General features: G+C 43.9%; 1 protein-coding gene across 12 annotated transcripts in view; it reads left to right on the forward strand.

Moving 5' to 3' along the window:
* Positions 1-14,763, forward strand: part of LOC137371154 (P2Y purinoceptor 8-like) — a 35,068-nt gene extending 20,305 nt beyond the window's left edge. For 5 of the 12 annotated variants that reach the window (XM_068033199.1, XM_068033200.1, XM_068033201.1 and 2 more), the window contains 2 exons: positions 4,541-4,689; positions 8,996-14,763. In XM_068033199.1, the coding sequence (XP_067889300.1) occupies positions 9,062-10,123 (1,062 nt within the window). In that variant the 5' untranslated portion in view covers positions 4,541-4,689; positions 8,996-9,061 and the 3' untranslated portion in view covers positions 10,124-14,763. Of the gene's footprint in view, positions 1-2,158; positions 2,298-4,540; positions 4,690-8,995 lie in introns of all 12 variants that reach the window. The other 7 variants (XM_068033197.1, XM_068033195.1, XM_068033198.1 and 4 more) reach the window with 4 other exon arrangements.
* Positions 14,764-15,163: the final 400 nt, after the last annotated feature.

Raw genomic sequence — 15,163 nt, forward strand, 5'->3', positions numbered from 1 at the left:
CTGGACCATGACCCCACCACCGAACATCAAGCCACTGTCCAAAGGACTGTCACTGACCTCATCTCCTCTGGAGATCTTCCCTCTACAGTTTCCAACCTCATAGTCCCACAACTCCGGACAGCCCGCTTCTACCTCCTTCCCAAAATCCACAAACGGGACTGTCCCGGCAGACCCATTGTGTCAGCCTGCTCCTGCCCCACTGAACTTATTTCTTCCTATCTAGACTATCTTTCCTCCGCTGGTCCAGTGTCTTCCCACCTACATCCGTGACTCTTCTGACGCCCTACGTCATTTTGACAATTTCCAGTTTCCTGGTCCCAACCGCCTCCTCTTCACTATGGACGTCCAATCGTTCTACACCTCCATCCCCCACCAGGATGGTTTGAGGGCTCTCCGCTTCTTCCTGGAACAGAGGCCCAACCAGTCCCCATCCACCACCACCCTCCTCCGCCTGGCTGAACTTGTTCTCACATTGAACAACTTCTCATTCAACTCCACGCGCTTCCTTCAAGTAAAAGGTGTCGCTATGGGTACCCGCATGGGTCCTAGTTATGCCTGTCTTTTTGTGGGATATGTCGAGCATTCTTTGTTCCAGTCCTACTCAGGCCCCCTCCCCAAACTCTTTTTCCGGTACATTGATGACTGTATCGGTGCCGTTTCCTGCTCCCGCCCCGAACTGGAAAACTTTATCAACTTTGCTTCCAATTTCCACCCTTCTCTCACCTTTACATGGTCCATCTCTGACACTTCCCTTCCCTTCCTCGACTTCTCTGTCTCCATCTCTGGGGATAGGTTGTCTACTAATATCCATTATAAGCCCACTGACTCCCACAGCTACCTCGACTACACTTCTTCACACCCTACCACCTGTAAGGACTCCATTCCATTCTCCCAGTTTCTCCGTCTCCGACGCATCTGCTCTGATGATGCTACCTTCCATGACGGTGCTTCTGATATGACCTTTTTCCTCAACCGAGGATTTCCCCCCACTGTGGCTGACAGGGCCCTCAACCGTGTCCGACCCATTACCTGCACCTTTACCCTCACCCCTTCCCCTCCCTCCCAGATCCGTGACAGGGTTCCCCTTGTCCTCACTTTTCACCCCATCAGCCTCCAAATCCAAAGGATCATCCTCCGCCATTTCCGCCACCTCCAGTGTGATGCCACTACAAGTCGCATCTTCCCCTCCCTTCCCCTGTCAGCATTCCGAAGGGATCGTTCCCTCCGCGACACCCTGGTCCACTGCTCCATTACCCCCACCACCTCGTCCCCGTCCCATGGCACCTTCCCCTGCAATCGCAGGAGGTGTAATACCTGCCCATTTACCTCCTCTCTCCTCACTATCCCAGGCCCCAAACACTCCTTTCAGGTGAAGCAGCAATTTACTTGTACTTCTTTCAATGTAGTATACTGTATTCGCTGCTCACAGTGTGGTCTCCTCTACATTGGGGAAACCAAGCGCAGACTGGGTGACCGCTTTGCGGAACATCTCCACTCAATCCGCAAGCAGGACACTGAGCTTCCGGTTGCTTGCCATTTCAACACTCCCCCCTGCTCTCATGCTCACATCTCTGTCCTGGGATTGCTGCAGTGTTCCAGTGAACATCAACGCAAGCTCGAGGAACAGCATCTCATCTACCGATTAGGCACACTACAGCTGCCGGACTGAACATTGAGTTCAATTATTTCAGAGCATGACAGCCCCCCATTTTACTTTCATTTTTAGTTTTTTTTTCTTCCTTTTTTTTTACATTCTTTTTTACATTTTTTACAATCTTTTTTTTGCATTTATTTCATTTCATCTTAGTTTGTTCAGTTTGCTTACCCACTGTTTTTTTTCAGGTTTGCACTTGCTGCTGTTCAATATTCAGTGTATTAACACCTAATCTGTACTAATGCTTTGTCTTTCAACACACCATTAACATATTGTTTGCCTTTGCTCCGTGACCATTTGGTCAGCTATGTGGCCTGGTCCAATCTACACCTCCTTTGTTATCTCTTGCCCCACCCTCACCTCACTTGCTTATAACCTGTGACTTTTGTAATATTTGTCAGTTCCGAAGAAGGGTCGCTGACCCGAAAAGTTAACTCTGCTTCTCTTTTCACAGATGCTTCCAGACCTGCTGAGTGGTTCCAACATTTCTTGTTTTTATTTCAGCCAATAGAAAGAGTTTTGCCCGCCTTGAGAATTTCACTCCTCCCCAGTGTTACGCTGCGGATCTCCAAACGGAGATCCGAAGGCACGGGACTTCCGGCAACCGGCCGGAATATCGACATTGGACGGCAGTCACTACAAGGTAAGTCATTATTCATTAATTTTAATGCAATTAACATATTTAAATAATGTCTCCGTCGCCATGCGGTGGGGAGGCTGCCACACAGCCTCTCTGCCGCCGGTAAAATGAGGCGGGACCTTCCCGGCGTTGAGGCCGTGGCGGGCCTCTCCCGGAAATATTTTCCAGGCCTTCCCGCCACAACCCCCAATGTCGGGGAGCTTATAAAGTTCAGCCCGCTGCTTATAAATGCCATTGGGGGAGATGGGGCCCAAATTCCAGGTCCATTCTCTCCCAACTGTTCTGACTGCTTCTCAGGATTACCAGCTGAAGTGTCGGGAAAGCTCCAGAATTCCCTGATGGATGTAAAAGGCATATAGCAGGCTCCTCCACCTCCATTCCACCCCTCACAGTACCTACCTACTGATGACCTCGGTCTCAGCTGAGGCCTTCATTGGGAGTCCCACTGCAGCACTGCCCAGTTGTGGCTTGAGGCCATTGATGAGCTCTCACTTGCTTGTGGAGAGTCTGCCAAGGGGTCGAATGACCCCTAATCCAAGAAATTGGGCTGCAGTTTTGGTGGGATTGGAGCAGCAGGATGAGGATCCTCCCTAACTCTTCAAGTACGAGAAGAGGGGAGTCCAGCACTAAGTGTAATGGGGAGCAAAGTGCTTCATTTCCTGCCGCATTATTCGCAAACCTTGATAAACATAAAAGGTTACCTAAAATATACAATAAAGTTGGAAGCACAACTGCACAAATAATAGTGGTGTAAATAAATAGAAGGCCAGTGGTAAATAGTTAAAATATGTTTTCTCTGTCTCAACAATATAATTTAGAATGTTGAAATAGAGTACAGAAAAAATATTGAATTTATACAGCACCTCTCATAAGTATCTCAAAATACTTCAAATAAAATGAACTATTTTTCAGTGCATTAACTTTTTTTCATTCATTCCTGGGATATTGATGGTGCTGGTAAGGCCAGCATTTATTGCTCATCCAAAGTTGCCCTTGAGAGGCTGGTGGTGGCTCTTTAATTGTGTGTGGTGCCAGTACTCCCATAGTGCTGTCAGGTAGAGAGGTCCATAATTTTGTCCCGGCAATGAAGGAATGGAGATATATGTCCAAATCGGGATGCTGTGTGACTTGGAGGAGAAGTTGGAGGTGATGGTATTCCCATGCACCTGCATGATCACCTTTACTGATACCAACTTTTAATTCCAGATTTATTTTCGTCTTTTTAATAATCCAGAGATGGTGAGATTTGAACTCACCATCTCCAGATTATTAATCCAGAGATTAATCATCATTGTTGTCGAAGCGAATGTAGTAGCGATTTTGCACAAAAGGTACCATAATTTGAGATGAATAATGACCCATTCTTTGTTTTTAATGGTGTTGATTGAGAAGTATTGGCCAACATATAGAGGTCCCTTATAAGTACTTGAATACGTAGATGGAACTTTGGCTCAACATCGCATTGACAGATTGTTACTCTGACAATACAGCACTCCCTAAGTGCTACACAGTGTCCACAAACAGCCAGTGTACACAGTGTTCAAACCATCAATGTGCTGACTTGGAGGTGAGATCACTGCAAACTGTACCCAAAAAAACTGCTTTCCCAATCATGTTTCAAAATAAAAGTGACTATGTGGGTGATCAGTGACTAGCAAAGGTCTCAGCTTTGAAATGCTAACTGTATACATCTTTGGGCGCATCAGAAATAGTAGAGGACAAATATTATTGAGATTTTTCCAAGAAATTGTCTCTGTTAAAGAGAAACAAAGGAAGAACTTGCATTTATATAGCACCTTATCACATCCTTAGAATGTTCCAGAGCAGTTCACTTATTGGTTGAAGTCTAGCCACTGCTGAGATACGGACAAGCATTGGCAGCAAATCTGTATAGAGTAAGGCCCCATAGACAGCAAATGAATTAATAGTTGGATAATATATTTTTGGTGGTGGTGAAAGGAGTGTTGACCCGGGCATTGGGAGACTTTACTGTGCTTCTGCAGTTAGTGGCATGGGATTTTTTATGTCTACCTAAGCATGCTCGGTTCAACGACTTACTTAAAAGGGGACACCTCTATTGATAATGCCCTGAAACGTTGGTCTAATTTATCTGATCAGGTCCAAAGGTGGGTTTCAAACTCACAACCTACTGCCTCAAAGACTAAAAATAAAACAACCACACTTTTGCATCACACTTGCTGTTCAAGCTCTGCTTGACTAAAAGAAATGTGCTTTCTGTATTACAGGATCATTGAGATAAAGATTAGGATCAGTGCCACCATGCAGTCTGAAAAGAAGCTCAACTAACAGTGTTGAAAGGCTTCTGAATATATTGGAGCCCTTTCGAACTACCCAGTATCTTCTGGGGGGGAAACCAAGTAACCTGCTTTAAAAGGTTAATACGTTTTTGGTATTTATTAATCTATTTTAATTAGATATATAATCTCAAATCATTTGATGTCTGAGGTGGTTTGAACACCTTTTGCTTCTGGGGGCTTGGTTAAGGTCCAGTGCCAATTCGCCAGAATGATACAATGGCAAAAAGGGTTAAATTATGAGGACAGGTTGCATAGACTGGGCTCATATTCCTTTGAGTGCAAAAGATTAACTGGTGACCTAATTGAGCTGATTAAGATAATTAAATGTGTTGACAGGGTGGATAGAAACTATTTCCCCTGGTGGGGAAGTCGAGAATAAGGGCCCATAAGCCTTCGAATTAGAGCTAGGCGATTGAGAGATACTGGCAGGAAGCACTTCTTCACACCAAGGGGAGTGAAAATCTGGAACTCTCTACCCCAAAAAGCAATTGAGTCTGAGTCAATTGAAAACATCAAAACTGAGATTGATAGATCTTTGTTCAGTAATATTGAGATACAAAATCAAGAGAAAATGGAGTTGAGATTCAAAACAGCCATGATCTAATTGAATGGTGGAACAGACTTGAGGGACTGAATGATCTCCTTCTGTTGCTATTTTCTTAAATCAAGCCCAGAATGAAGGTGTCAAAGGGGCTCCTCCTCGTAGAGTCTTTATAGCACAGAAGGAGGACATTTGGCCCATTGAAACCATGCCAACTCTCTGTAGAGCAATCCAATCAGTCCCAGTCTCCCACCCTAACCCTGTAGCCCTGCAAGTCTATTTCCCTCAAGTGCCTACACAATTTCCTTTTGTAATTATTGATCGTCTCCACGTCCACCACCCTTGTGGGCAGCGAGTTCCAGGTCATTACCACCTGCTGCATAAAAATGTTTTTCCTCACCTTGGCCTTGCATCTCCTGCCCAAAACCTTAAATCTGTGCCCTTAGTCCTTGTACCATCAGCTAACAGGAACAGCTTTGCTTTGTTTACCCTATCCAAACCTGTAATAAGCTTGTACGCCTCTACCAAATCGCTGCTCAATATCCTTTGCCCTAAGGAGAACAACCCCCAGCTTCTCCAACCTAACCTTGTAACTAAATTCCCTCATCCCTGGAACCATTCTGAAACATCTCCTCTGCACACTGTCAAGGACCCTTACATCCTTCATAAAGTGTGATGACCAGAACTGGAAACAATACTCTAGTTATGGCCTAACCAGAGCTTTAGAACAACTCAGCATAACTTCCCTGCTTTTGTACTCAATACCTCTATTTATGAAGCTCAGGATCCCATATGCTTTGATAATTACTCTCTCAATATGTCTGCCACCTTCAAAGATCTATGCACATGAACCCACAGGTCCTTTTGTCTCTGCACACTCTTTAGAACTGCACCATTAAGTCTATATTGCCTCACCCTATCCCTTCTGTCAAAATGCATCACTTTACACTTCTCTGTATTAAATTCCATCTGTCACTTGTCTGCCCATTCTGCTAGCCTGTCTATGTCCTCTTGCAGTCGATTTCTATCATCCTCGCTGTTTGCAAATTTTACTCTGTATTCCAAAATCTGACATTTATATATAAAAAGCAGTGGTCCCAGCACTGACCCTTGGGGAACACCACTGACTACCATTCGCCAGTCTGAAAAGCAGCCATATACTACGATTCCCTGTTTTTTGCCCTTAAGCCAATTTTTTTTCCTATAAAAACTGTTTGTTAAATTCGTTTGTCTCAGCCTCATCTCAGCCCAAATACACTCAGCCTCAGAGAAGTCGCAAGATGGCTGTTTGGGAATCGAGACATTCAGTTTTGTGCAGTTGAGAATGCTTTGTCAAGGTTGAGTTGGCGTACAGTTGGGGTGGATTAGATAAAAAGGAGAAGTCTGCAAATAATAAAAATCTGAAACAAAAACAGCATACAGGAAATGTGTGGTATCTGAGAAAAGAGAGAGACTAGGACCCCTTTTCTCTGAAATGACAGACCTGCCAAGGGCTTGAAAGTTGCAGCTATGAGGAAAGATTGGATCAGCTAGGGTTGTTTTCCTTAGAACAGAGGTGGCTGACGGGTGACTTAATTGAGGTGTACAAAATTATGAGGGGCCAAGATAGAACAGACAGGAAGGACCTGTTTCCCCTAGCAGAGAGGTCAATTACCAGGGGACACAGATTGGTAGAAAGATTAGAGGGGACATGAGGAAAACCTTTTTCACCCAGAGGGTGTTGAGTGTCTGAAATTCACTGCCTGGGTTGGTGGTGGAGGCAGAAACCTTCAACACTTTTAAAAGGTACCTGGACATGCACCTGAAGTGCTGTAACCTGCAAGGCTACAGACCAGGTGCTGGAAGGTGGGATTAGATTGGGCAGCACGACACGATGGGCTGAATGGCCTCCTTCTGTGCCGTAACCTTGCTATGGTTCTATGGTCATTTGAAGTGCAGTTTCATCTCTTTGGTGTACACCTGTGCCCTGCTTTGTTTTTCTGAGTTAGAATGGGGTGACTGGCTTTCTTCATCTAAACCTAGCTTATGATCTTGTGATTTATCTCGCTCTTAAAAACAAACAGTGCTCCTCCTGTAAAAATGGGCATACCTCTAATCTTGACTATCCAACCCTCTCCTAGACAAATTCTCACCTTACACCAGGAATAAACTTGAACTCATCCAAAATACTGCTGCCCAACTTGTAACTCGCACCAAGTCCCATGCATTCATCACCCCTGTGCTCGCTGACCTATATTGGCTCCCTATCCAGCAATGTCTTGATTTTAAAATTCTCATCTTTATTTTCAAATCCCTTCATGGCCTCATTCCTCCCATTTCTGTAACCTCTTTCATCCTGACAACCCTCCGAGATCTTCACACTTATTCAATTCTGACCTATTGCGCATCCCTGATTTTCATCGCTCCACTGCTGGCTTCAGCTGCCTAGGTCCTAAGCTGTGGAATTCCCTCCCTAAACCTCTACAACTCTCTTTCCTTTAAGACCCTCCTTAAAACCTACTTCTTTGATTCAGCTTTTGGTCCTCTATCCTAATACCTCTTTTTATAATTTGGTGTCAAATTTAGTCTGATTCCACTCCTGTGAAAAATGTTAGGATATTTTACGATGTTGATGCGTTGATATAAATGCAGCTTATTATTGGTTGTAGTAATTAATTTTAATCATAAATCCCAGTGACATTTTCCAATATTAATTGCTCCGGTAAAATTAATCATTCTGTTTATAACTGTAGCATAGAACATAGAACATAGAACATTACAGCGCAGTACAGGCCCTTCGGCCCTCGATGTTGCGCCGACCTGTGAAACCATCTGACCTACACTATTCCATTTTCATCCATATGTCTATCCAATGACCACTTAAATGCCCTTAAAGTTGGCGAGTCTACTACTGTTGCAGGCAGGACGTTCCACGCCCCTACTACTCTCTGAGTAAAGGAACTACCTCTAACATCTGTCCTATATCTATCACCCCTCAACTTAAAGCTAGATCCCCCTACTAATAAAAGCGAACACACCATATGCCTTCTTAACAGCTCTATTAACCTGGGTGGCAACTTTCAGGGATTTATGTACCTGGACACCAAGATCTCTCTGCTCATCTACACTACCAAGAATCTTCCCATTAGCCCAGTATTCTGCAATCCTGTTACTCCTTCCGAAGTGAATCACCTCACACTTTTCCGCATTAAACTCCATTTGCCATCTCTCAGCCCAGCTCTGCAGCCTATCTATGTCCCTCTGTAACCTACAACATCCTTCGGCACGATCCACAACCGAGTTTCGGAGCCACGAGGTCATGCTGCAGCTGTACAAAACTCTGGTGAGACCGCACCTGGAGTATTGCGTGCAGTTCTGGTCATCGCATTATAGGAAGTATGTGGGAGCTTTGGAAAGGGTGCAGAGGAGATTTACCTGGATGTTGCCTGGTATGGAGGGAAGGTCTTACGAGGAAAGGCTGAGGGACTTGAGGTTGTTTTCGTTGGAGAGAAGGAGGAGGAGAGGTGACTTAATAGAGATATATAAGATAATCAGAGGGTTAGATAGGGTGGATAGTGAGAGTCAGAAAACCATTTGATTTCTAGTTCCAATCAGGGTTGCTCATTTCATCTATTCTCAGGATGTGGGCATCATTGGCAAGACTGATTTGTTGCCCATCCCTAGTTTCCCTTCAGAATGTGGCAGTGGGCCTACTTCTTGAACTGCTGCAGTCCGAACGTGTATAAAGTTTGCATGCAAATATGGATGTTTCTTTTCTCATGTTAACATCTAAAGTTTTTTTCTTTTGTGGAGTCTATTTATGAATTATTGTTATTAACGTTGTGTCCTTTCCTCCTTTTAAGTCAGAAGAAAATCTGTCCTTTTGTTGTGGTTTAAGAAGCTTCTGATTACCTTTGCTTCATTTCATCATGGCCATGAATGGAAGCCAGCTGGATAATGATACTTTGGAAATGCTCTCAAATAATATCATTAAGAACACTCTACCTGTCTTTTACATCATTGTTGTTGTCATCAGTCTGCCTGGAAATGGGTTCTCCTTGTTCCTTCTCTGCCAAACGCAACCAAAGACACCATCCATCATATTCATGATCAACCTCACCATCACCGATCTCGTGCTTGCTATCTTTTTGCCCTTTCAGAGTGCATACCACTGGAATGGAAACAACTGGGCCTTTGGAGTTAACCTGTGTAATGTGGTTACCGTGCTGTTCTATGCTAACATGTATTGTTCAATCTTAACGATGACTTGCATTAGTTTGGACCGCTACATAGGAGTAGTGAAACCGATGCATTGTGCCAGATGGCGGACAAAGAGGTACGCAATTGCGATTTGCTTAGGAATGTGGGCTCTCATCCTTATTGTTTTGCTGCCACTGGAGATAACAGATTTGACATATGAAGTTCACAAGCTCAATATTACCACGTGCTTTGACATTCTGAAGAAGGACATGCTTCCTTCCCAAGGGGCCTGGGCAGCCTTTCTCTTCACCTTTTTTGGGATCCTTTTCATGATTCCATTTTGCATCACCGTGTACTGTTATATTGGAATCATTGCCAAACTGATCAAGAGCTCTTCAAGTTATGCCAATGCACAAAAGAAGAGAGCCATTAGCTTAGCTTCAATCGTGCTCTTGGTGTTTGTAACTTGCTTCGCACCTAACAACTTTATCCTTATCGTCCATATCATTAACCGGGTCTTTCTTGATAAAGGAATTTACGCTGCCTACAAAGTCACCCTCACCCTGAGCTGCTTAAATAGCTGCCTCGATCCCTTCATTTACTATTTTGCCTCCAAAGAGTTTCGTAAGAAGCTAAGAGCATACTTCGGAATACCATACATCTCAAGTCAAGGAAGTTTCACGGAATACAGAAGGGAGAGCATTCTCTCAATGAGATCTGGGTTGCAAAATCACCATTCTGAAGTTCTGGAGTTGCAGCGCTGTTTAAGTATAACAAATGGATCAGCATAGATTAGAACTGAAAGAGAGTGCAATGTGAAGATTTATCTGATGGGAATATTCCTTGGTTATTTTATTGCAGAGTTTAGAAATTAATAATGAAACCAATATTGAGAACGGGTAGTGATCCAGCAGCTCTGGCAGTAGATGGCTGAATTCCAAAACGACAGGGCTGAGATTAATTCTCAGATTCGATGCATGTTTGAGCATGCTCACAATAATTGATTTGGTTTTCCCATTTCATAGTTAAGGCTTGTCACCAGAGGCTATTGTGATAAGAAAATCCTTGTTTTCTTTGGTGACAGAGAGGATTGGGGTTGGAAAATCACCTGTACTGGTATGCACAAGCATGAACTTCACCAGTTATTCATTGAGAGTGTTAATGGAAGAGTCCAAAATACAGTCAACCTCAGGCCCTGGGTGGAAGATGAATGTAGCAGAGGGGACTTGGGCCTAAGGCAATTTGATGTGGGGGGTGGGGGGGGCAAGGAGAATTATAGGATTTGTTTTTAATTCTCAGTTCTTAAAAATCGGCCAAGATTCCTGATGAGGGCTCGTTGACCCTTAAAGATAACTCCAGCCTCCCTCTCTCTGCAGATGCTTGCCTGAAATGCTGAGTAGTTTACAGCACTTCTGATTTTATTTCAGATTTCCAGCATCCACAAAATGTTGCTTTTTGTCAGATGCCCACTCTCAGATTAACATTACCCTCAGGGATTAGTCGGCAATGTGAAAGCTATGATACTGCTCAGTACAGTGCAACTTTATGTTGTCTATTATTAAAACTATTGTATATTGCAGATAACAGTCCAACCAGCTGCAACAGTTTTCATTGTTATTTGTAATACATTTCTTAATATTTGTGTCAAGGACAACATAAATAAGAGATAGTGGCAAATGAGGTACTTCAAATTAGGCTTAAGCTGTCTTTGAGCACATTCTTCATGCACATGGTCCTTCATTTCTTTCGCAGTATTATAAGTGGGAATGTTTGTTGTCATATGCCTGCATCTGTCTTGTTCTGCACTAATACTTCGGGATAAGAGTATCGTTGCACATTTAGAGGAAGAAGTCAATTGTGAACAGTTTTCAAAGGGGTTGAGATCATTTAATGGAAGTGCAAAGATTTAACACAAAGTCAAGGATCAGCAGAAATGATGGCCAGGATTTATCTGCGCAACAGGGGTCTTGATGTTTGGAAAAAGTACTGCCGAGAACCCTACGGCACCCCATCTGTGGGAGTCCCGCCGAATCAAGTGCCAATTAGGCAATTAACTGGACAGTGGTGGGCCTTCCATGGGATCAAGAGCCCCAGCAATGGAAGTCCTGCCTTCTAAGAGCTGCTGGCCAATCAGAGGCCGCCACCTCTTTAACTGAGCAACGCCACCGTGGAGGCAGTGGCTGCTGCTGGTGGAGCACCCACCGAGGCCCAGGAGCGGCACTGGGCCCAGGCCATAGGTAGGTCAGGGCGGTAGGGGTCTTGCAGAGTGGAGGTCATGGGGGAGGGGGGTGTAGGGGGGTTGGTAGAAAGGGCAGGAGGGTGACTCTCATCAGGCCCCCATTCCCAATACCAGACCATTTAATGAGGGACCTCCCCTCCCCACCCTGTAGATGGCAAGCCTTCCGCACGTTTTTTCTTGCCCTGCTTCCTGTGTGATGACAGGGCCGCCCAACACATGGCTAATTGTGGCAGTGGTGGGATGAGGCCCTTAATTGGGAATTAATTGCTCAGTTAAGGGCCTCAATTGGTGGTGGGATGGGAAGGCCATCACAGGACTTAATTTTGGTGGAGGCAGGAAGGTGGCAAGGTCCTCCCTCCACCACCATCCCACCCAATGATATGCTGTCCTCACCTCCAAAGCTGCCGTGGGGGACAGCATAAACCACCTGAAGGCACTTCACAGGAGTGCAATCAGACACAATTTGACACTGAGCCACAGAAGGAGATATTAGGACAGGTGATCAAAGCTTGGTCAAAGAGATACATTTTAAGGTACATTTTCAAGCCAGAGAGACAGGTAGACATGCGGGGACGTTTAGGGAGGGAATTCCTATGCTTCAGGCCAAGTAGCTGAAGGCACGGCCATCAATGGTGGAATGATGGAAATCAGGAATGCCCAAGAGGCCAGAATTGGACGAGTGCAAATGTCTCGGTGGATTATAGGGCTGGAGGAGAAAACAGAGATACATAGTAGTGAGGCCATTGAGGCATTTGAACACAAGGATGAGAATTTTAAATTTGAGGCACTATTGGACTGGGAGCCAATGTAGGTCAGCTAGCACATGGGTGATAGGTGAATGGGACTTGCTGGGAGTTACGATGGTGCAAATTGAGATCAGCTGTGATGTCGCTACAGTTGAATTGCCTGTCAGGACTCAGCATGCAGATTCCTGCATGGAAGATGATTACCAGGGACGAGATACAGGAAAACATCTAATGCCTGTGAAGTCATATTCCAGAAAAGGTCACTGGCTTCAGGATAGGAGTAAAAAAAAGTTTTGAATGAAAATCAATAAAAAAAACTAGTGAAAGAAACAACTTGTCTCATCGCCATCCACACTTTCTTCACTTGTTCTCATCCTACTCTGCATTATGCATTTTGCCCAGGGATATAAGTGTTCGATCATTTCATCAGGATAGATCTCAAATCATTGGAATCAATCTGAACATTACTGTAAAACAAGATGTTTATCTGCTTCTGAGCAACGCATCACAGTTCTTGAGGGTATACTCAGGTACTTCATTCTGACGTTCTTTTATGCTGCTGGTAGTTCTAATATGTCTTGCAGTTTAAAATTTTGTTAAGTTGCTGGTACCTTGTGGAGAACTATTTTTCATAACTTGTGTTCAACTTATTTCCACATAATGTTAGTTTTGTTACATAACATATGGGGTAAATTCCTGTCTTTCCTGCCTGAGCCTGGGCAGTAATCTGATGCTAATCCACCCAGTACAAAACCTGTCCAATTTTAATTCCAGATTACTGCGCAAGCATTGAAGACTAGAATTTATTCCATCATCTAACGAATTTGAGAATATGTTCATATTGCTATTTGTATTCCTGACTCCCCAAAGCCTTCCCACCAACTACAAGGCACAAGTCAGGAGTGTGACGGAATACTCTCCACTTACCTCAATGAGTGCAGCTCCAACAATATGCAGGAAACTCGACACCATCCAGGAAAAAGACGCCCACTTGATTGGCACCCCATCCACAACCTCAAACATTCATTGTCTCCATTATTGGTGCACCATGGCTGCAGTGTGTACCACCTACAAGATGCAGTGCAGCAACTCACCAAGGCTCCTTCGACAACACCTTCCAAACTGCGACCTCTACCATCTAGACAGTCAAGGACAACAGTCCCATGGGAACACCACCACCTCCAAGTTCTCCTACGAGCCACACACCATCCCGATTGTAAATCTATCACTGTTCCTTCATAGTCGCTGGGTCAAAATCCTGGAACTCCCTCACTAGTGCACTGTGGGTGTACCTGCACCACATGGACTGCAGCAGTTCAAGAAAGTGGCTCATCACCACCTTCTCAAAGACCATTAAGGATGGGCAATAAATGCTCACCTTCCCAGCAATGCCCACATCTTTGGCTTTGGAAACTCTGCAATGTCACGATCAATTTTCATTAATGAATGAAATCCTAAATGGATTTGCAGCCTAATATGCACATTAGAACTTCCACTGCCCCCATTCCAAAAGAAAATAAACAGAATAAATCAATAACGGAGTGAATTATCAAATATCTAAAGGTGTTTGTGTAGCATTACACCTCTGCTTCAGAGGTAGCCATCTGAATGAAGAGGGGCATCCACTCTCTAATGAGTGAAGCTACATTGGAGATAGTCAGCAGTTGGTCAATAAAGACTCAACAGGACACCGGGAGGGTAAATTGGGTGCAATGTGGATTGAGGATTTTAAAAGAACCCACCGCCCATTTTCTTTGGCCAACCAGAGAGTTTTTGCGGTCAAAAAAACTGCTAGAACAGTAAAGGTATTTAAAGTTAGAGAGAGCGTGAGAGCTCAAAAGTCTACAGTATAATAAAGGTCAATTGACATCATAGATCATGAGATCTGATTTGTGGTTATTGTACCTGATCTGGTTTCCGAGATTACATTGCTGCCTTCTTGCATCTGTGCTTTTGTATTTGTATATGTCTTTTGCTTTTTACTTATAACTGTTGCATGAGTCTTGCCATTTTTAGTTGCAGTGGTAGTTTGCTTAGGCTAATTGGGTTCTGTGCGGTAATTAGCGATCTTTGCATGCTAAGGCAGGAGGGTTTTAAACTTGTGTTGCCGGTTCCTGCTGCAGACTCACCAACAAAGTAATTGATGCCAATTAAACTTGATAAAAAAAATAGTTGATCAAAGAAATTATTTGTCTTTTGGCGAAACTTAATGCTCCACAAAGTGAGGGGTGTCAGCACTGTGTAATAGAATACTTCTATTATAAATTCTGTTTCCACCACAGTTTCTGTGCCTTAACAGCCATCTGCATAAAAACATTCTCATCACCTTTCCTTGTTATGTGACACATGCCAGCTCAGTATGCATACACACTACCTCATGTGTTATCATAGTCCATGTGTTACCAGTCATAGCACATTATGGCCTATGCATTATCTAGTATGAATACACACCATCCTGTGTGCTATCCACTTTATGTTGCTGCTTTCGTCGTCAACATTGAGGAAGTGGAAACTGAAAAAGAAAAAAATTCTCACAAAAATAAAGTTGAAGGAGTTGCTAATAACACTACAACCCACAGATGATCACATTTCAAAACACAGACACCAAAATCCTTTGTGTAGTGCCTGCAAAGAAAATCTTTCTCAATCAAGTTTTAATCTATCAATGTTTTTTAAAGAATACATTCCATAAAAATTCATGTCTTCTAATGTGTTACTTGGGTCAGTTTTCTGAGCTGCATGCTCTGTCGGAGGTCGGTTCTATCAGCAGGTGCTGCAGACGGAGAATGTGACTCACAAACTTCTGTTTCACGATGACGCAGAGAGATAAGTTAGAATCGAAGTTA

The sequence above is a fragment of the Heterodontus francisci genome, chromosome 6, assembly GCF_036365525.1.
Source record: "Heterodontus francisci isolate sHetFra1 chromosome 6, sHetFra1.hap1, whole genome shotgun sequence".
Lineage (NCBI taxonomy): Eukaryota > Metazoa > Chordata > Chondrichthyes > Heterodontiformes > Heterodontidae > Heterodontus > Heterodontus francisci.